Here is a 22,616-nt window from a genome sequence, read left to right as displayed (position 1 = left end):
TGTTTTGGGGGATTGGTATAGTTTACCACACTCACTCCTTATAGATTATGTTATATATTGACACTTTCTTAGGCAGTGAGCTAACATGAAGGAGCAGAGCCTAATATATATATATATATATATATATATATATATATATATAATTAAAAATGTATATTTGCCAAGACTTGCATTATTCATTCCTTAATAAATGGCAAAACATATATTTCTATGTGGCGTTTCCTTTCTGAAATAAAATTATTCCTGTTCGGAATGGGAATCGATTTCCCACCTCAGCCAATTAGACGATAGTAGCAATCACGCCTGCCTTATTTGGCGGTCTATTTAAAATGACCGGTTCTGGTCACACATCCTGCTTCTAGAATGCATTTGCTTCTTTTACTCCCACCATCACCCCAGCCTCCACCTGTTGTTTTCCTGTTGGGGGATTGTTCTAGCTTACTGCGCTTGCGGTTATGTAATTTTAGACATTTACGCTTTGATTGGGCAGTGAGGTAGCCTGAAGGAGCAGAACCTATGTTGCCAATACTTGCATTGTTCATTCTTTAATAAATGTTTACATATTTTTACAGGCTGTTTCCTTTCTGAAGAATGATTAATGGCAGAAAGAGGAAGTCTGTTCTGTATGTTTTATGTGAAGTCTCTCCCTACTCAAGTGCAGCTGGGGCATGTGTACTATCTTGTCAGAGCTTTTGTAAGCGGTCTTTACAATGTTCTGCTGTAAAATGTTTGTACATGTAAGAAGTGTCTACAGACGGGAAAAGCTGAGATGTGGGGGGAAAAAAATCACTATGAAAGAGATTTCACATGTTTAGTGTTAGAGAATGACCAGGAAGCAAAATGTTGTAATTATGGTGGTGAACAAAATCAGGGAAGTTGAGAGTCTCCTATGGGGAGGCTGTCAAAAAGGTAGGCCTACACTGCAAGCCTGAGTATCACCGGCAGGACCCAGAAATTGTTCATGTGAAGAAAGTAGATTGTGTCATTTATAGAAATGGTGAAAAACCGAACTGCACTAGTACGAAAGAAGTCAAGAAAGCTCAATGATCAACATTGTTTCTGCAGCTGAACTCTGGGATTAAAACTATTTACATCTGAGGAGCTACATGGAGTCTTGTCTTGTGCGGTCACACCCTCTCAGACCCCAGAGCCTGAGCAGGGTATTTGAGTTTCCTAATTACTTAAGGAGTGGGAATGTATATTTTTTGGGTTAATACTTTATTTGTAGTTGTGTGGATTAAAAGGGAACTGCGCACCCGCTGATTTGGCCTGGTCTTTTGGCTTGCTCCTCAAGAAATGATGACGCCATGACAGAAGCCAAATGTGAGTTGGCTTGGGGGTGTGGTTTGATTTGGGTGTTTATTGGGTGTGTCCTTACTATCACCAAGACACATCCATCTGTCAGCACCTTGCCCGCAAAAAGCGGTTTTCCCCACTCAATAGATGGATTAGCTGACGTCACGAAAACGATGCACTCACTTCAATGGGGCAGAAGTCGGAGTTTTTGTGATTATGGATGGCAAGATAGCTACCAACCATAACAAGAAACTCCCATGTGGGGAATCGTAAATTACTTGTTTCAGCGAGTAATTCAGCAGTTTTATCTTGTTCTTGATAACATGTCTTGTTGAGGTGTTTTGACAGATTTCATGTAAATGCTAATATGGCAAAAACTCACTAGCTAACCAACAACTAACGATGTATTAATGTTTTCAATAAACATTGGAGACTAAATAGTTTACATGTGGTCAACAATCTAAAACAAAGCCGTCTGTTTTGCCCCACAGTTGAGCACGCCTCGGTTTTGTTGTTAAACACCCATCCCTGTACAGCACTTTTCTGTACAGCACTTTGAGATATCAGCTGATGTACGAAGGGCTATATAAATAAATTTGATTTGATTTGATTTGATCCCGTCTATCACAACAAAAAAGTAAGTGTTTTGATATCTTTCAAATGTAGTAACAGGTCCATGTATAACAAATAACCCTTCGCATAATACCATAGAAGCCATGTTCTGCTAATATAAACGTGTACCAGTCATCTTTCATTGTCTTTCCCAGCCGATACAGATACTGTGCCTATCGACATTTTGTCCGGTGGTAATGGGGCCATCTTGGCAAAGATATCAGAGTGGTCATACCTTCCTGTATAGTGTCCTGTATACAACAGGAGTTCCCTGATCCTGGTGAAGAATACAAAGGGTTTCTTCCTACCATTCAATTCAATAATCAAAAAAGACAATACAAGTAAACGATGGTATTATAATTTTACAAGACACGAGTGCCAGTTCTCTCTCTCCATTCAGAGACATCAGTATCAAGCTCATTTGTCCGTCTGGACCTCATCACATCACCTTACAAGTCTCCATGTACTGGTTCCATACATGTTTCTGTGAACACATACACAGTTTTCTATTACCAATGGCAGTTAGTACATGTTTGTGTGTCAGATATTACCTATCCTATGTTGAAGTCTGAACAAGTCAGATAAAACCTACCTAATTCTGACCTCCCCATCGATGACCATTGGTGAGCAGGCAAGAGGTGAGGCTGGAGTTGAGGTATTTTCCAGAGCCGCATTGATGGGCATAGCAACGTAGATCAGCTCCTGGCCTCTCATCAAAGATACTGGTCGCACGCACGCACACACAGAAATGAAATCGAATGGTGAACACAGCAATCAGGCTGGTTCCACCAGGCTAGGTTATGCCCTGGACATTATATGCATCTATGTAAATAAGCCACAAATAATGTCAGTTTACATAAAGTATCTATCAAATGCCAAGTGGCAAATTGAATTTTGTTCTTTAGAAATGGACAAAGCTTTTCTCTAATGCACTCCACAACAGAAATTACTACTAGTTGTATCTGCTTGGCTGGGGTTATTAGCCTAATTGTTTATCAAGATGGGTATATTTGAATACAACTTTTCACATAATTCACATTATTTGTCATTGTTGATGAAGCCGTCAGTATCATCAGGGCAGTAACTCAAGTCACTATCAGAGGCCTCCTGTCATAGGAGTCGAGATAGACTGACAACCGAGGAAAGATCACAGGAATACTACCTTTTTTAAAAACTAGGCAAGTCAGTTAAGAACAAATTCTTATTTACAATGGACAGCCTATCCCGGTCAAACCCAGATGACACTGGGCCAATTGTGCACCGCCCTATGGGACTCCCAATCATAGCCAGATGTGATTCAGCCTACTTGTGTCGCATGACACACTTTTATTCCAAGATCTTGCTGACAAGCTGTGAAAATAGAAAGTGAACAGTGAATGAAACATTTACATTAGATTACATTTAAGTCATTTAGCAGACGCTCTTATCCAGAGCGACTTACAAATTGGTGCATTCACCTTATGACATCCAGTGGAACAGTCACTTTACAATAGTGCATCTAAATCTTAAAGGGGGGGGGGATTACTTATCCTATCCTAGGTATTCCTTAAAGAGGTTGGTTGCTAAACCATTGCAATCACATTGCTGGACATATTACGATACCCACCTTTGCTCCTTCTGGTAGGTCCCAGCATCCGTTAATGACCAGGGGATCAGTCTGGCACCCAACTGTGCACTTTGTCTAAAAGACAAACAGTGTCAACGATTGTCATCATCCCTCAATTATAAACATAGCTCGAGAAACAACTTAAATCTTGTTTGGAAGCTAATGTTGTGCTTTACAGATGTAGATTGACTGACTCCAGATTAGATTACATTCAGGCCAGTGACACCATTAGACTATGCAACCAACTGTGACATGTTTTGCTATGGCCTTGGGTTGGTTTGAGTTTGTTGCTGCTAGTTAGTACACTGTTGTAGTCAGACATGAGTATCACCATAACTTCAGCCAATATTTATTTGTGCCCTAGAGTCTAGGCATGGGTCGCTTGTGACTAATTTCCTCTAAATTACACAACATTAGAGTGCATTGGAAATACGATGAAATTGCTAAAGTAGGCATATAATTTGTAGGAATCAACTTTGCCATAGTATGTAGTCGTCAATTTTACCTTAAAGACAAAAATAACTAGCAATGCTAATGTTAGCTAGCTAAAATACAGTGGTCCCCTCAATCTTTGCTTGCTGGCTAAAGTCAATCGGGCGACAACACAATCATTACTTATTTGAAATGTCATCGTTTTTCCATGCCAAATCAAAGTTGCATTGAGGTAGGCTAACGTTAGCCAGCTAGCTAGTTGGTAGCCTGCTGCTAGCTAACTTCAGCTACATAACCAGCAGTCTGTGGTCTAGCCACCGGTATACTCACCACCACTTGGGACCAACGAACTCCAACCACATATCCCGCATGATGATAGGGTCCTTCGGCAGGGCATGCAAACAATGGTTGTTGGCTGTGCATCCTGCTGGAATTATGCATCACATGGTCAATCCGTATAGGGCTTTTACATCTCAAACCAAAGGCCGTGATCCTTTGACCGCGTTGTTTGGGGGCGATGAAACAACAACAGTGCCCCATTAAATGAAGGGAAGCGAAGTGGGCGTAGGGGCGATTTGCACGTGGAGCTTCGCAAAAGGGGGAATGATTTGTTGACATAATTGTAATCCAATCCCAACCTTAATTTACTCATTGTGGTCCACTGAGGATCAAAACTCCGTTTGATACGAGACTGACTATGACCAAAACTATTTACACTTTGGTTTTTAGGGGCAGACGCTCTTTAAATGAAAATTTCCCCTTCCTTGTATGGAATTTGCTTTTCATTTGTACATTTTTTCACCCCTGTCCAGTTAGTGGTGACAATATACATTTTGCGTGTAGTTCTTCATACAGCTGAAAGAAGAATCACATAGAGACCAAAAGTAATGGCTTCTTCTTGTAGTCACTAATGGTGACTAACTCCACTATGGCTAGTTGGCCAAAGCCTATGGGGAAATGAACGGGGGATTTGTAGTTTTTATTATTATAAACCCCGAAAATATGGTCTGCATTTAACACACGTTTAGAATATTTTATACATGTTCTATTAGATAACCTTCGTGAGTTAACGCCTCTGTGTGCATTTTGAAGCGTTCATGTCAACAAAATAAGCACATAAAGCAAAAAGGCTTCATAATTCAAAACGTATAACATATCCCCCCAAGCCTGTATTATGCTGCGTTCAAGTTGTCAGAAACTCTGTGTTAAAACGAACATTAAGTTATTTGCGTAGATAGAACATCCTATTGATTGATTCTGATAACGCCCAAGTGGGAACTCGGGATCCGACTCTTCCGCGTAAGTTATTAAATCAGAAGTTTCCGACATAAACTGAATGCGGCATTTTCAACGTTTTTCCCAAAACCCACATCATTTTGACCATAGGAATGGCTGAACGAAGCAGAGGTTTCATGTCCGGTTTTTAGGACTACATTGTGTCACACGATGTGGACATTGATTTTGACGATAACATGTAATCAATCAGAACTATTTGGAAATATCATGAATGGACTAGGCCTACTGTTGGGGACTAGGATTACTGTTTCTTGAAATAGATGTCATAAATACAAGAGTAGGTGAAGGAAATGTTATTAAATGTTTTCATTAAGTCACATAACCTTACATGGGACAGTCAAACCATTGCATAATTACCGCGTTGGTTCAAAATAGTAAGAAAATAAATACACGGCATGAAGTGTAATAAACACACAAAGCTTTTAGTAATATGTCACAATTAAAATAAACACACAAAGCTTTTAGTAATATGTCACAATTTTAACCAATGTAAATGGTTTGCCATTGTGGACCAAAAAAAGGGGGCGTCACGTCAACTACCCCAATGGCCAAAAGAAAAGCCCAAAAGAATGCAGCTACATTTCACATGTAATGGTCAGATTGAATGGTCGTGATTCTGAGATAAAAAGGTTTCGTTTTACACAATTTCAGATCAGATTAAAATAATAGCACTTACATTAACACTTACCCTCCAATTCCAATGACAAGGGTCCTCATGGCTGAAGCTAGTTGGGAGGTTGTGAAATTGTCCCGTTGAATGCTGACAAATGCGGGTAGCTGACAAATGCGGGTAACATAAATCTCCTCTTGTAGAATTGAGAGAAATTATAAAAACAGGGCTAATTTTAGAGTACTTTTGTTAAAGTACTGATAGTGGTTCCGCTATTCCACAGCAGGACGATGGATTCGCGATCCCGCATTAATACGTCATCATTTAAAGGGCTCCACGATGCACGACCCCTGGCTGCCCTGTCCTGGGACAAAATCTGTAGTGGGTGCAGGGAAATATTAAATGAATTAACATTTCAAAATAAAACATTTGCTAGTAATATGCGATACATTCCTTAGGATCGTTAAATACGCTAAATATACTACATTAACCATGTTTTAAAGTGTGCCGTTTTAGTTCTGTTGTCATCAGTCCATTTCTACTTGTTGATAAAGATACGAGCTAAGACATTAGAAGCCATTTTTTCAGGGCTGATAATATTTTTGCATTTAGCTGTGAAAAGCTCGTTTATTTGTGTCTAGGCTGTAATACAACTCTATCCAATTATATTACCTAGCTATTATAACATATTTTACCTCAGACTAACCAAAATATTAGTAATTTATCAGTGGGCATGCGCACTTCTAGTTTTCCGCCTAGCTGGTTCTGTCAGACAGTAGCCTACTTCCTTATTGGAAGTGAGACAGTACCTCTTATTTTAGGACGGTAAGCAACTTTTTCAGACAAGATACCGCGTAGCTACTCTTTAACGTCTGAAAATGTCCAAACCGCCTCCCAAGCCAGCCAAACCTGGTAAGTATTCGGTTAACTGCGTGATAATGAGCTAGAAAACGTTAAGCGAACTAACGTTAGCTACTTGAAACTTCCATCCCGGCGTCAAGCAAGTGTAACACACCTAGCTAGCCAAATGTTTGACCAGTAATCTCCTTGAATAATTGAACATTTCAGTCATTTCAGTTGTCTCTGTCCTTTTCTCACTGTCGTCCTTATTGTTTATCTTCACGAACTAGCTAGATACAAAATTATCTAGCTAGCTAGATGTAGATCCCATGGCTATGTCATCATGGCTAACGTGACTTCCCCATTTCACAGAAATGCAAGTTAACTAGCTGACGTTATCAGGCTGGCCACACACAAAATGCACAGTTGCTTGCAATGTGTGCAGCCCCATCCTAAAAACTTACAGAAAGTTGTATGGAGTTGCTTAAGCCAATGTTAAACATTTTATATGGTTAGCTACATATTGCACTTGTGGTTCAGTACTGGAAACCTGCCCCAGTGTCTGTGCGAAATGCCGCAAATGGTTGAATGCGGCACGTGTATAACTACAAACAGTTAGTAAATCGGAAATGTCAGATTCCTAGTTCCGATTAGTACGTGAACGCGGCATTAGAGACGTCGACGATGAGCATGACTTGACTCTTATCTATCGTCTAAGGTCCGATACCCCCCAAAATATATTTAGGCTAAGTTAATTGTTTGAACTATGCTCATACACAGGTTCTATCTCCGAGATGTTTCCAAAAACCATCGTTATTAAAGTTAAACGCTCGTAATCTAATGTCTGCCTCAGACCAGTCGTAGAACATCAAAGCTTTTGCCCTCACTTTATACACTGAAGATCTACGCTAAACATATAATCACGTGCTATAACTCTTTCTCTGTGACCGCGGATAACTTCAGAGCAAAGTTGACTACAATTAAAGTTGCCAATGGGCGTGTTCGATTATGCTGAGCCGCGGGGCCCCGGTCTATGGCCCGTGACGTGAACGGGCAAAAGCGGTGAATGAGGAGCGCCTATCTCAAATCAAATACAATTGTATTTGTCACATGCGCTGAATACAACAGGTGTAGGTAGACCTTACCGTGAAATACTTACTTACAAGCCCGTAATTAAACAACAATGCAGCTAAGAAAATATTTTATTTTTTTAGTTTGGTTTTATTTAGTGACACAAAATAACAATAACGAGGCTATATACAGTGGGTTCCAGTACCAAGTCAATTTGCAGGGGTACAGGTTAATCAAGGTAAATAAGGTAATGTAAGGGTAAAGTGACTATGCATAGATAAAACAGTATGTCCATTTTTTTTAAATGAAAATAAGCAAATAGTCCAGTTAGCCATTTGATTACTTGTTCAGCACTCTTATGGCTTGGGTGTAGAATCTTTTTTCGACCTCAACTTGGCAAGTGGTGCCGGAGCGACCATGCGGTGCAGAGAGAACAGTCTGACTTGGGTGACTGGAGTCTTTGAATTTTTTGGGGGCCTTCCTCTGACTCCGCCTAGTATATAGGTCCTGGATGGTAGGAAGCTTGGACCCAGTGATGTACTGGGCCATACGCACCACCCTCTGTAGCGCCTTAGTCGGATGCCGAGCGGTTGCCATACCAGGCAGTAATGCAACCGGTCAGGATGCTCTTGATGGTGCAGCTGTATAACTTTTTGGTCGATCTGAGGACCCATGCCAAATCTTTTCAGGCTCCTGAGGATGTTGTCATGCCCTCTTTACAACTGTCTTGGTGTGTTTGGACCATGATAATTTGTTGGTGATGTGTACACCAAGGACCTTGAAGCTCTCGACCCGCTCCACTACCGCCCCGTCGATGTGAATGGGGGCGTGTTCAGCTCTCCTTTTCCTGTAGTTGAGGGAGAGAGTGTTGTCCTTGCAGTCTCTGACCTCCTCCCTATAGGCTGTCTCTTTGTTGTCGGTGATCAGGCCTATCACCGTTGTGTCGTAAGAAAACGTAATGATGGTGTTGGAGTCGTGGGTGAACTAGGACTACAGGATGTGACTTATGGGAGGGAAATTAATATTAAATTATCTGGCAACAGCTCTGGTGGACATTCCTGCAGTAGGCAGGCCAATTACATGTTCCCTGAACTTGAGACATCTCTGGCATTCTGTTGTTGACAACTGCACATTTAGTTTTTTTAGGCCGTGTAAGGTGCACCAGTGTAATGATCATGATGTTAATCAGCTTCTTGATATGCCACACCTGTCAGGTGGATGGATTATCTTGGCAAATGAGAAATGCTTACTAATAGGGTTGTAAACAAAATTGTGCACAAAAATTGAGAAATAAGCTTTCTGTGCATATGGAATGTTTCTGGGATCCTTTATTTCAGCTCATGAAACATGGGACCAACATGTTGCATTTTATATTTTTGTACAGTATAGTTTTCACTGGGAAGACAGATGAAGAATTTTTATCAAAAGCAATCACACTGAGATATATCCCCATGGGGAAATTTTGGTTGTGGCTCTGTGCACACATAACAAATTACATAATATACAAGTTAAATAAGTGCAATTCGTCATCAATGGTTAACCTGTACACAACACTCTGTCATCCACAATGTTAGCTGTAGGCCAGCCTGCTGGTCCTACTTGTAGTTTTAAACATTCAGGAGCCTTATTGCTGCTGAGACAAAGGATCGTTTGGCCCTATTTCTTTTGTGCCCTGGTACCATGTACACTATGCTAGGGATCCTGGGATTAAACACTTCCCTCTGCAACTGAATCCTGTACTTCCTGACGGGCCGCCCCCAGGTGGTGGGAGTAGGTAACATCACATCCGCCGCGCTGACCTTCATCACAGGGACACCTTAGGGATGCGTGCTTAGTTCCCTCCTGTACTCCTTGTTCACCCAAGACTGTGGCCGAGCACAACTACAACACCATTAATAAGTTTGCAGATGACGGGCGGTGGTAGGCCTGATCACCGACGATGATGACAGCCTACAGGGAGGGAGGTCAGAGACCTGGCAGTGTAGTGTCAGGACAACAACTACCTCAACGTCAGTAAGACAAAGACCCTGATTGTGGACTACAGGAAACTGAGGGCTGAGCACGCCCCAGCCACATCGACAGGGCTGTAGTGGAGCAGGTCGAGAGCTTCTAGTTCCTCTCTGTCCGCATCACTAAGGAATTATCATCGTCCATACTAGAGTTCGACTGATTAATCGGCAAGGCCGATTACTGATTGTTATGAAAACTTGTAATCAGCCGTTTTGGACGCTGATTACATTGCAATCCACGAGGAGACTGCGTTGCAGGCTGACCACCTATTACACAAGTGCAGCATCAAAAGGACCTTGTGGCTGCAAGGAGCCAAGGTAAGTTGCTAGCTAGCATTAAAGGTATCTTGTAAAAAAACTAGTGATTGTGAAGATTGATTGTTAACTACACATGGTTGATGGTTAACTAGCTTGTCCTGCGTTGCATATAATCAATGCGGTGCCTGTTAATTTAACATTGAATCACAGCCTACTTCAACTATGCCAAACGGGTGATGATTTAACAAGCGCATTCGTGAAAAACAGCACAATCGGTGCACAAATGTATTTAACATCAATGCCTTTCTTTAAATCAATACAGAAGTTGTCACCTCTCTTGCATTCAGTGCAAGCTGAGTCATTATATGCAGCAGTTTGGGCCGCCTGGCTCGTTGCGAACTGTGTGAAGACCATTTCTTCCTAACATACTGTAATTAATTTGCCAGAATTTTACATAATTATGACATAACATTGAAGGTTGTGCAATGTAACAGCAATATTTAGACTTATGGGTGCCACCCATTAGATAAAATACAGAACAGTTCCGTATTTCACTGAAATAATTTACATTGTGTCTTCTAAATGATAGTTTCCGGATTGTAAGGCTCGTATTTCTGTGTTTTTATTATATAATTAATCCCTACCTACAGTATATGTCCATATCTACCTCGTACCTCTACACATCGACTTGGTACTGGTACCCCGTGTGTATATAGCAAAGTTATCGTTACTCATTGTGTATTTATTCCTTGTTATTTTTATTTATCTTTTTCCCTCTTTCTGCATTGTTGGGAAGGGCCTGTAAGTAATCGTTTCACTGTTAGTGTACACATGTTGTTCATGGAGCATAAGACGCATACAATTTCATTTGAATCCTACTCATTGCTCCTTGTGCTTAATTACATCACTTTTGTTTTGAGCCGAATCCCCTCAAGGCGAAGAAGAAACTAACATCCGTGGGCGTGGCATAGCGTTTGGCCAGAGCAAGGGGTTTGGGTAACCAGGCAAATTAAAAACGTTATTAAAATAAACAGTAGGCTATAGGCCTATTTCAATCATATTTAAATACATTTGTTCAATCAATTGTTCTATTTTGCAACTGTCTGTAATTTGGCTCAATACATTTCATGATGTGTAGCCTAATGTGCGCAATGATTTGTCAAATCTACGATTTAGTGCATTTTTATCTAAGCATTAGAATAAGCCGCCTCAATATTTGCAGCTATAGGTGGTAATCTCTCTCTAGAAGTTGATCCGTCGTCAGTATTGTGAAATAATTATAAAATAAAATTAATGGAGAAGCTGATCCGAGAGCAGCGCTCCCTTTCATTTGATCCTATCGGTATTGACACATTCTCTAACACCACACACATAGCGACCGTTCTCTCTGCGTTGTGTTTTGGGAAACGCATGCTACAGCTTCGGTCATTGTAGGAAAGATGCATAATTAAAACACACGTAAGGCTAAATTCAATCGCTAACGTGAAACCGGGCCCCGGAAGCTCAAATTCAAACTGAAGCACATACCCGCCGTAACGGGAATAGTTGAAGATAGTTGAACAGCAACACTCCATATTCGGCGAGCAACGAAAGTTTTGTAACGTTTGCAGAGCTGTCTAATGGGAGTTTGAATCAGAGCACCCTGGGTGTTGGAGAGGAGACACGTGATACTCATCGTCGACATGTCTAATTTACAGGCACTGGGGCACTGGAAATACCATGGTGGTAACATGCACAAAGCAGTTGACCCCTTGACATTGTATAAACTCACTCACCAAAGTTTTGCTTTTTGTTTTTCAATTTTTTTCTTTTAACCTTTTTTTAATTCGAGATTGTTACTAACATGAAGACTGTCATTCTGATTTAGGCCTTCTTTTGGGGGTTTTCCTGAACCAGGAATGAATCATTCCTGAAATGCAGAACCCCACAAGCCTGTGCCTGCCCAAAGCTGCTTAGCCCCCCCCCCGCATTTAATTATCCAGGTGCTTGCCCTACACAGTACTAAAGTTACTTAGAAACATATATTTAAAATAAAAATAAAATGTAAATAGAGTTGTAGCCTCTCAGCTAGCCAGCTGTCCTGGGTTCTGTCTGTTGTGAATTACCGCTGCATAGCAAGCTCAGACTGTGAGGCTGAGAGTATTGTGGGCGGGCTAGTCGGCACAGGCCCCAGAGTTTTCACAGGGGCAGGATGGGGCCTGCAGAACCACTCCGGGAACAGAGCTGAATAAAGCAGGGTTTGTCTATGAACTCAACTGCAGCTTCTCTCTGGAACAATGAGTGGCTCAGTCAGGGTATATACAGAGAGAAAATCTCTGGCTCATTTCCATATAAGATTTACCCCAGTGTTTCACCCCAAAAGGCTCAGACTTTTCTGTTTTCATCTACGTGGGTTGGCACCCATGTCTTCCTGGGCCATGGTTCTGGTGGACCTGCTCTCATTTGGGGCCAAAGCCAGGCCACTGGTATTTTTCAGCTTTCATTTACGTAATGGCTAACTGTAAACTATAACGCCTTCTCACAAAGTAACTTTTAATTATGCAGAGGTTGTTGATTCTGCTCTTCACAAGTCCTCACTGTTAGCCCTAGCTATGGAAACACAATTTCCCAAGTATAACATAAGGGTGTATACACTAGTGTAAAACAGGTGTTACACTCAGAAAGCAGTATAAAGGCTTGCATACTCCAGTGTTTTCATTTCGCTAATTGATTCCCATTTCGATCAGTTTCTGCATAAACAGTGTTTCTTTATGCCTGAGTCGATGTTCATTTGATGTTTATTTTTGGACAAGAAGGCCTGCAGGTATCCCCTTTACTCAGTTTTGTGCCTAATGAACAACACCCTGGTTTCTCTGTGCCTATGAACTAGTTTAGCTTTCTCTTAACACCAATCTGGTAACATTCTACCCCTGGGATTGAGACAAGCTAGTACAGTGTGTCTTCAGAGGCCCTAAGGCCTGTAGCCTTGGAGTGTGTGGATGAGGACCCAATGTCTGTTCACTGTGTAAATGGATCTCATAGACCAAAATCTGAAATGTGTGTGATAGCATGTCTGGATCTTTTTGTGGCGTGTGTGTGTGTGTGTGTGTGTGTGTGTGTGTGTGTGTGTGTGTGTGTGTGTGTGTGTGTGTGTGTGTGTGTGTGTGTGTGTGTGTGTGTGTGTGTGTGTGTGTGTGTGTGTGTGTGTGTGTGTGTGTGTGTGAGACCCGCTGCACAGTTGTATACGTTCAAACTCATGTTCCTTTCCCTCTCTGTTCTCTTATAGGCCAGGTCAAGGTGTTCCGAGCCATGTTCACCTTTGACCCCCGAACGGTTAGTGTTTCTTTTCCTAATGGTTGGTCTAGTCCCTTCACTCCGCCTCACACCAGTCCAAATTAAAGATGGTATTATTTATTTTTTGCTTTTCAGCCAGATGAGCTCTACTTTGAAGAGGGAGACATCTTGTATATCTCTGATACGGTAAGTTACCGTCTCCGCCTGTCCACTTTTCTCCCTTTCACTCATTTATTCTGTCTGTGTGGCACTCTTAAAAAAATAAAAAATAAAATGTCCTCAATCTTCCACTCCTTTTTCCCTAAATCTCTTGTCTTTCCTGTATCCCATACTCTTTCTCTCTTTCTGTCTGTCTTTTCTCTCACCTCTGAGATACTGGATGCAAGCATTCTGTATTGTTATTGGCTCTCACTGCCTGTCTGTCATCTTTAGAGTGACAGCAATTGGTGGAAGGGAACCTGCAGGGGAAGAACTGGCCTCATCCCAAGCAATTATGGTGAGTAAACAAACCATTCACTGTATGTGATATGTCGTATGGCAAGTTTCATGGTAAGGTTGAAGTTGTATCGCAAAAGAGGTGCCCATCCATGTCAGTAAATGTGGTCCTTCTGTAGCTCAGTTGGTAGAGCATGGCGCTTGTAACGCCAGGGTAGTGGGTTCGATCCCCGGGACCACCCATATGTAGAATGTATGCACACATGACTGTAAGTCGCTTTGGATAAAAGCGTCTGCTAAATGGCATTTATTATTATTATTATTATTAAATGCATTATTCCATTAACTTGTCTTTAGATTGAGAAAACAACATGTTCTATGTGTTTGATTATTCTAGGCACCCCTTAATAGATTCGTGCCCTAACTGTGGTTTTCAAAGGAGCATGTTGCTCTGTTGAAATCACACTTTTCTCTTTGACTTCCCCAACCCACAGTGGCCGAGCAGGCAGAGTCCATTGACAACCCAATGCACGAGGCAGCTAAACGAGGTGAGGCACCAAAAAGAGGCCCGCTGCGTCACTCACTCTTCCCAATTAGCAAATATTGTGCACCGCACCACCAATAATCTAAACCTACTATATAGTTAGATAACAAACTACGTTTTTATTGTTTGTTTGCTATACACCTTCTATAACCTGTATGAATTTGAATGGTGTGATGCTTGCTTCATTTGCATACCCATGTTTATTTGTGTGTAATTACATTTTTGCGTCTGTGGGACGCAGGCAATCTGAGTTGGCTACGTGAGTGTCTGGAGAACAAAGTGGGAATTAATGGACTGGACAAAGCTGGGAATACTGCCCTCTACTGGGGATGCCACGGAGGACACAAAGGTAACAGATCTGTCTACTACACGCATGCCACAACACATGCATCGTTGCACAGACGCATGCACTCACACAAATGCGCCAACGCACACACGCACTCAGCTTCTTTTTTTTTCTTGAATGACAGAGCAAATGCATGTCAGCCTACACACACACGCGCTGTTGTGAGATGTATGACAGTTTTATGTTGTGTTGTAATTTTTGTGATAGATGTGGTGGAGATCTTGCTGGGGCAGTCTAGCGTTGAGTTGAACCAGCAGGTGAGAAGAACAGTTTACACATTTGGAAAATGCGGTTTCAGGCAAATTCTTATGATTGATCCCAAAACAAATGTACAGCCTGGTTGGGCTGTATGCGATTGATGCATACAGTATTAAAGACGAAAGACTCTATTTAGACTCAAGTCCAGGACTAGATTAACCTCATTTTTTATATAAGTATTTCAAAGGTGATTCTTTATTGAGCATGCATTTTAGTCCAGTGCTTGGCTTAATCTGTGTCTGGGAAACTGTCCCTACATGGTGAGAATTATGCAAAAAATGTGATGGGTAAGGTCTTTGACATGTCGGCTGTTCTGTTCCGCTGCAGAATAAACTGGGAGACACTGCTCTGCATGCTGCCGCCTGGAAGGGATACTCCGACATAGTGGAGATGTTACTGAATAAGAGTAAGCCCGTCTGTCTACCTTTCGTTTCAAGTTCCATCTCTTTTTGTTTGTTGTTGCTCTTTTCCTGTTTCGGTTCCCATCTCTGTGTGTGTATGAGCCAGGGTTTGGGGCTCAGTTCACATCGAAGTCAGTCAATTCAGAAAGTGAATTTGAAATATAAAATTAGACACATACCTTCTCCTGTTTTAACTGATTAAAAATGTATTCAAAATAAGCCTTTTTTTTTACTTCCTGAATTGACTGAGTTCCATTTAGAATTGACCATAACCCTAGTATGAGCATGTCTGGTTGTTTGTATGTTAATCATTTTCTATATTTGTGTTTATTTCTGTATTTGTGTTTCAGATGCCAGGATGGATATTAAAAACAATGAGAAGAAGCTGGCTCTGGAGATGGCCACAAATGCCCAGTGTGCCTCTCTCATCAAGAGGAAACAAGGAGGCAGTGAGTCATTTAGGCCAGAACGTGGAAGCCTTACGCTATTTCGTTTTCCCGGAAACTGATGGAAGCCCTAGTTCCGAGACTCAAAAGTACTTTCAGTGGGGAATCTCTATTGCACATGTTTCTTGGTCCATGACCATGCTTAATCTGTATCTGTGAAACGGGCCCTTATTGTCACACATAACACTACTAAGAATGCAAGATGACAAAACGAGGAACCCCCAACAAAGAACTGTCCAGTCCATACTGGAACATAGTTGTACTTTTGCAATCATGGGTCTCTTAATAGAGGAAATGTTTTTTTAATTCCATGAAATGTAATTGAATCTCCTACCACTGTCACTGGCCTAAGCTCTTCTTTCCGATTTGTTCTATTACAGATATCACACGTACACACAGCAACGCCGATGAATACCTTGACGACGAAGACTCTGACTGAGCCCACTCCGAAAGGGGAGGAATATCTCAGGCCTGTCTCTCATGGGATGGGGGGAGTTTGCAGTGTGTGGGACATTTATTAGCTGGGTGGGGAGAAGGAGAAGAAGTTCGAATACCATTCCAATTTTTCCAAATATTTTCTGAACATTTGTTCAACATTCTGAAAAACAATTGTAATTAAAGTAATACAAGACATATAATTAACAATGTGAATGGAACATGGAATTTATAAAACCTTAGGGCTGTGGAGAGGTGACGTCTTTATTATTAAATTCTGGTAGATGATTGGCTGTTCTAAGGGAACTAATAGCATGGGTTTCACTGTCGCGCTATCTGCGGGTGAGTCGGTGATTGCTGACACCAGAGAGATTGACATGTGATTGATTCCTACAAATATCTCCTGGATCAATCATATCTCCCATTGAAGGTGGTATGAACCTGCATCGCAGGTGTTGCAGGAAGTGACCATGTTGAGTCAGATTTATTTCTCTCTGGCACTAGTAAGCACAGAGATGATTTCCAGTATCATGCCATACTTCATCCTGCCTTAACTTAACCTCATTCTAAAACCAACTTCATAGTCATTAGAATGCATGCATTTGTCTGTCAAATAATTGTCTGCATTGTCAAATGTGAACTTTCAAATAACCACGGGCTGGGTTTTACTGTCGCAAATCATGTCATCTCTCATGAAATACTGTAATATTAGATGTGCTGTGCAAAACATTTTCTTCCCCAATGTCTTCACTTCACTGGGGATTAGTAAGTTGCCACTGCATTTTCTATCTATATTGTAGAAAGAAAATGACAGTGCATTTTCTTCATGTACTGTATGTTGTTCACACTGACCCACTGCTCCACTGTTAAAAGATATGTCACTAAAAGTGCCTTATGTGAAGCTGTAAAGATATAATTTGTCTACAGGTGTGTATGTGAATAAGTCACCTGATCTGATGTCTTTCATAAAGATGTGTTCACTGTTGATCTGTTCTGTCTATCTGCTTTGTCTTTCCTGTCAGCTATGCAATAAAATTATCTAATGATTTGACCTGCCTATGAAAGATGGATGATGGGATTGTTTTAGAGAGATAGAAAGGTGAAGTTTGTGATTTTTGTAACAGAATGCACATTTCAATTACCATGTCCCAGATCTATGGTCATTGTCATACCAAACATGGTTACAGGCTGAAAGTCGATCACACTAGTGAAACGTCTACATGAAGCTGAAGCGCTTTACGTGCCCACAGAGGGACATGCATCATTTGAAGTATCACAAAGTTAAACACACGAGACCTGATATCGATTTATTACATCATTTACTAATTGCAGACTATTTAAAGCTGGGATCTGCCGTTGAAACCATGAAGCATTTACCCCCACCCCTTTTGGTAAAAAGCTGAGGGATGGGCCTGGAGAAATGTAACCACTCTCAAATTCATAGAGCTATGGATGCAAAGACTGAACATACATGATATCAAAATTATAGCTGAAATTACAGTTTGAGGCCAAACAGATGTGGAACTGTTCATGTTTTTTTTGTTTGCAAATGCAAATGGGGCCATGTAAATAGTCTAATTGTTAGGCTACTCATTTTGAATCAATCGGTGGCACCTTGTGTGACCATAAAAGTCTGCAACTGGGCACAGTAAAACAATTTGTTTGCAAATGTCAAATCCAATTTTATTGATCACATACACATGGTTAGCAGATGTTAATGCGAGTGTAGAGAAGTGCTTGTGCTTCTAGTTTTGACCGTGCAGTGATATCTAACAAGTAATCTTAACTACCTTATACACACAAGTGTAAATGAATGAATAAGAATATGTACATATAAATATATGGATGAGCAATGGCCGTGCTACGTAGGCAAGATGCAGTAGATGGTATAGAGTACAGTATATACAGTGGGGCAAAAAAGTATTTAGCCACCAATTGTGCAAGTTCTCCCACTTAAAAAGATGAGGGAGGCCTGTAATTTTCATCATACGTACACTTCAACTATGACAGACAAAATGAGAAAAGAAAATCCAGAAAATCACATTGTAAGATTTTTAATGAATTTATTTGCAAATTGTGGTGGAAAATAAGTATTTGGTCAATAACAAAAGTTTGTCAATACTTTGTTATATACCCTTTGTTGGCAATGACAGAGGTCAAACGTTTTCTGTAAGTCTTCACAAAGTTTTCACACACTGTTGCTGGTATTTTGGCCCATTCCTCCATGCAGATCTCCTCTAGAGCAGTGATGTTTTGGGGCTGTTGCTGGGCAACACAGACTTTCAACTCCCTCCAAAGATTTTATATGGGGTTGAGATCTGGAGACTGGCTAGGCCACTCCAGGACCTTGAAATGCTTCTTACGAAGCCACTCCTTCGTTGCCCGGGCAGTGTGTTTGGGATCATTGTCATGCTGAAAGACCCAGCCACGTTTAATCTTCAATGCCTTTGCTGATGGAAGGAGGTTTTCACTCAAAATCTCACAATACATGGCCCCATTCATTCTTTCCTTTACACGGATCAGTCGTCCTGGTCCTGGTCCCTTTGCACAAAAACAGCCCCAAAGCATGATGTTTCCACCCCCATGCTTCACAGTAGGTATGGTGTTCTTTGAATGCAACTCAGCATTCCTTGTCCTCCAAACACGACGAGTTGAGTTTTTACCAAAAAGTTATATTTTGGTTTCATCTGACCATATGACATTCTCCCAATCGTCTTCTGGATCATCCAAATGCTCTCTAGCAAACTTCAGATGGGCCTGGACATGTACTGGCTTAAGTAGGGGGACACGTCTGGCACTGCAGTTACTGATGGTAGGCTTTGTTACTTTGGTCCCAGCTCTCTCTGCAGGTCATTCACTAGGTTTTCCCGTGTGGTTCTGGGATTTTTGCTCACCGTTCTTGTGATTATTTTGACTCCACGGGGTGAGATCTTGCGTGGAGCCTCAGATCGAGGGAGATTATCAGTGGTCGTGTATGTCTTCCATTTCCTAATAATTGCTCCCACAGTTGATTTCTTCAAACCAAGCTGCTTACCTATTGCAGATTCAGTCTTCCCAGCCTGGTGCAGGTCTACAATTTTGTTTCTAGTGTCCTTTGACAGCTCTTTGGTCTTGGCCATAGTGGAGTTTGGAGTGTGACTGTTTGAGGTTGTGGACAGGTGTCTTTTATACTGATAACAAGTTCAAACAGATGCCATTAATACAGGTAACAAGTGGATGACAGAGGAGCCTCTTAAAGAAGAAGTTACAGGTCTATGAGAGCCAGAAATCTTGCTTGTTTGTAGGTGACCAAATACTTATTTTCCACCATAATTTGCAAATAAATTCATAAAAAATCCTACAATGTGATTTTCTGGATTTTTTTCCCTCATTTTGTCTGTTATAGTTGAAGTGTACCTATGATGAAAATTACAGGCCTCTCTCATCTTTTTAAGTGGGAGAACTTGCACAATTGGTGGCTGACTAAATACTTTTTTTGCCCCACTGTACATATGAGATGAGTAATGTTGGGTATGTAAACATATAAAGTGGCATTGTTTAAAGTGGCTAGTGATACATTTATTACATCCAATTTTCTATTATTAAAGTGGCTAGAGATTTGAGTCAGTATGTTGGCAGCAGCCACTCATTGTTAGTGATGGCTGTTTAACAGTCTGGTGGCCTTGAGATAGAAGTTGTTTTTCATTCTTTCATTCGCTTTGATGCAGCTGCAATGACCTCGCCTTCTGGATGGTAGCGGGGTTAACAGGCAGTGGCTCGGGTGGTTGTTGTCCTTGATGATCTTTTTGGCCTTCCTGTGACATCGGATGCTGTAAGTGTCCTGGAGGGCAGGTAGCTTGCACCCGGTGATGCGTTGTGCAGAACTCACTACCCTCTGGAGAGCCTTACGGTGGTGGGCGGAGCAGTTGCCGTACCAGGCGGTGATACAGCCCGACAGGATGCTCTCGATTGTGCATCTGTAAAAGTTTGTGAGCGTTTTTGGTAACAAGCCAAATTTCTTCAGCCTCCTGAGGTTGAAGAGGCTCTGTTGCACCTTCTTCGCCACGCTGTCAGTGTGGGTGGACCATTTCAGGTTGTACGTGATGTGTACGCCGAGGAACTTAAAACTTTCCACCTTCTACACTACTGTCCAGTCGATGTGGATAGGGGGGTGCTCCCTCTGATGTTTCCTGAAGTCCACAATCATCTCCTTTGTTTTGTTTCACGTTGAGTGTGAGGTTATTTTCCTGACACCACACTCCGAGGGCCCACATCTCTTCCCTGTAGGCCGTCTCGTCGATGTTGGTAATCAAGCCTACCACTGTAGAGTCATCTGCAAACTTGATAATTGAGTTGGAGGCATGCATGTGTAACCGATATGAAATGGCTAGCTAGTTAGTGGGGTGTGCTCTAATAGCGTTACAATCGGTGACGTCACTTGCTCTGAGACCTGAAGTGGTTGTTCCCCTTGCTCTGCAAGGGCCGCGGCTTTTATGGAGCGATGGGTAACGATGCTTCGTGGGTGTCAGTTGTTGATGTGTGCAGAAGAGGGTCCCTGGTTCAAGGGGACAGACTAAAGTTATACTGTTACACATGGCCACGCAGTCATGGGCGTGCTTTTACACCTGCATTGTTTGCTGTTTGGGGTTTTAGGCTGGGTTTCTGTACAGCACTTTGAGATATCAGCTGATGTACGAAGGGCTATATAAATAAATTTGATTTGATTTGATGGGTGGACAGGAAGTACAGGTGAGGGCTGAGAACACAACCTTGTGGGACCCAATTTCTTTGCAAATGTTACTGGCCTGCCCTACATAGAAGGCAAAATTGCCATGGTAATTTGGAATGCCCAATCAATGAGCATTATGGGTAATGTAGTAATTCTACAGATTCGAAAAATGCTTACATAATTTACATTGTGGCAGCATAGTATCCCAAAGATATAAGACATTCCAAAAAACAAAATCGGACACAAATAAAATGCAAAACACAGTGGAATATAAAGTTTACTGTGGCATGTAAGAGGACGACGCACTTCTTTTCAGAATAAAATTAAGAACATTGGCTCAAAATTGTAAGAGATCCTCCCGCAGTTAGCCCTTGATCATGACTCAGTTCTATTACATTACATGAGTCATTGGACAAAGGTGTCTTCTGTAAAGGGGAGTTTTGTGAAGATTCCCAATGCTCGGTCTGAACATTTAACATGCATCACTTGTGGTACGATTTTCGAACAATAAGTACCTTATCTTTCATATGAGAGATAATTTTCTAAAAACAAAAGGCTAAATTGATACACACCTTGATAGGGTTAGGATTAGTGTTCCCACACGGCCATATCTCCATGATACAGCGCTTGTTTACGGAAGACAAGAAGCGACCACCTGTGCTAATTAGCTAGCTAGCATGCTCCGAACACCTGTGTGTAAGTGTAGCTCAGGAAGCGTAGTTTCATCGGATGGAGGCACCCATAGCCGAATGGATGTGCAAAACTGCTACAGTAAGTGTATATTTTTTATTTGAAGGATTTCTGGCTGATGAAAAATAAGAACCATATGTTTCGAAAGCCGTATCGCAAGCAATGATTATTGATGCTTCTAAACATTAAAAGACCACGTCGGTATTGTAGTTCAAATGATGCAGTTGTGGGCAAAACCAACGGCTGAGAACTGTAGTGAGAAGGCAGAATGCCATGTAGAGTTTGAGAGCTACCCCACAGTTAGAGGCGTATAGTATTGTAATATAGATATTCAAGAATCAAATGGGTATATATATATTTCATTCATTTATAAGTCAAAAAATAGATGTAGCAAGTGCGGATTCTAGCTTTATTTATATTTATTCTGCATTTTATTTTACTCATGATACACTTGCTAAAGTAGCAGACATCTTTGGATCTGTGGAGATCTTTCAAATACATTTAGAAATGACTCAACTTGGCAAATGCTACCAGTCTCCTAAATTAACATCCTAGATGCATAGAACTAGAGCATGGTGATTTTCCTAGGTAGGTTACACCGACAGAACTAGTTGTAATAATGTCCCTTTGCTGCTACCCTTATGTTGTGCCTTGGCATGTAACGTTAACTCTTTTCAACTATTAAATAAATACTTGTGTGGTATTATTAAATTAAAATATTGAAAAGGGATTATGAGCTAATGAAAACTCTGTATTACATGCCACAAAATGTAGTTAATATAATTGATTGGTTCAACTGTCTAAAAGCTTGTATGGTAGTGCAAGTTTCAAACATTATGCCAATGTTGAAATCAAGCTGAACATTTACACTGAACAAAAATATAAAACGCAACATGTAAAGTGTTGGTCCCATGTTTCATGAGCTCAAATTAAAGATCCCAGATATTTTCCATACATACAAAAAGCTTATTTCTCTCAAATTGTGTGTAAAAATGTGCTTACATTCCTGTTAGTGAGAGTTTCTCCTTTGCCAAGATAATCCGTCCACCT

At 41.2% G+C, this 22,616-nt stretch overlaps 2 protein-coding genes across 4 annotated transcripts in view; one reads left to right on the top strand and one right to left on the bottom strand.

Annotated features, from left to right (window-relative positions):
• The window catches only part of LOC124036076 (alpha-1-antitrypsin-like), a 31,191-nt gene extending 25,217 nt beyond the window's left edge, over positions 1 to 5,974 (bottom strand). For 2 of the 3 annotated variants that reach the window (XM_046350206.1, XM_046350207.1), the window contains exon 1: positions 5,931 to 5,974. In XM_046350206.1, coding sequence (XP_046206162.1) covers positions 5,931 to 5,959 — 29 coding nt within the window. In that variant the 5' untranslated portion in view covers positions 5,960 to 5,974. Of the gene's footprint in view, positions 1 to 2,500; positions 2,631 to 5,930 lie in introns of those variants that run through there. The other variant, XM_046350205.1, reaches the window with a different exon arrangement.
• Positions 5,975 to 6,607: 633 nt separating this feature from the next.
• Positions 6,608 to 17,219, top strand: LOC124036077 (osteoclast-stimulating factor 1). The gene is made up of 10 exons (XM_046350215.1): positions 6,608 to 6,764; positions 13,296 to 13,342; positions 13,439 to 13,489; positions 13,736 to 13,799; positions 14,233 to 14,286; positions 14,524 to 14,631; positions 14,836 to 14,885; positions 15,214 to 15,292; positions 15,638 to 15,736; positions 16,114 to 17,219. The coding sequence occupies exons 1-10, from the start codon at positions 6,731 to 6,733 to the stop codon at positions 16,170 to 16,172; spliced, it is 645 nt and encodes a 214-aa protein (XP_046206171.1). The 5' UTR covers positions 6,608 to 6,730; the 3' UTR covers positions 16,173 to 17,219.
• The last annotated feature ends 5,397 nt before the right edge of the window (positions 17,220 to 22,616 follow it).

The sequence above is a fragment of the Oncorhynchus gorbuscha genome, linkage group LG05 (genome assembly GCF_021184085.1).
Source record: "Oncorhynchus gorbuscha isolate QuinsamMale2020 ecotype Even-year linkage group LG05, OgorEven_v1.0, whole genome shotgun sequence".
Classification (NCBI taxonomy): domain Eukaryota; kingdom Metazoa; phylum Chordata; class Actinopteri; order Salmoniformes; family Salmonidae; genus Oncorhynchus; species Oncorhynchus gorbuscha.
This window is presented reverse-complemented; position numbering and strand designations above follow the sequence as displayed.

What these genes read in the sequence shown, in the direction of transcription:
- LOC124036077 (XM_046350215.1), top strand. Translation starts at nt 6,731, where the DNA reads ATGTCCAAACCGCCTCCCAAGCCAGCCAAACCTG. An exon ending in CCTCATCCCAAGCAATTATG is followed by an intron (nt 13,800 to 14,232) that starts GTGAGTAAACAA and finishes CCCAACCCACAG; the next exon opens with TGGCCGAGCAGGCAGAGTCC. An exon ending in GGAGATGTTACTGAATAAGA is followed by an intron (nt 15,293 to 15,637) that starts GTAAGCCCGTCT and finishes TTTGTGTTTCAG; the next exon opens with ATGCCAGGATGGATATTAAA.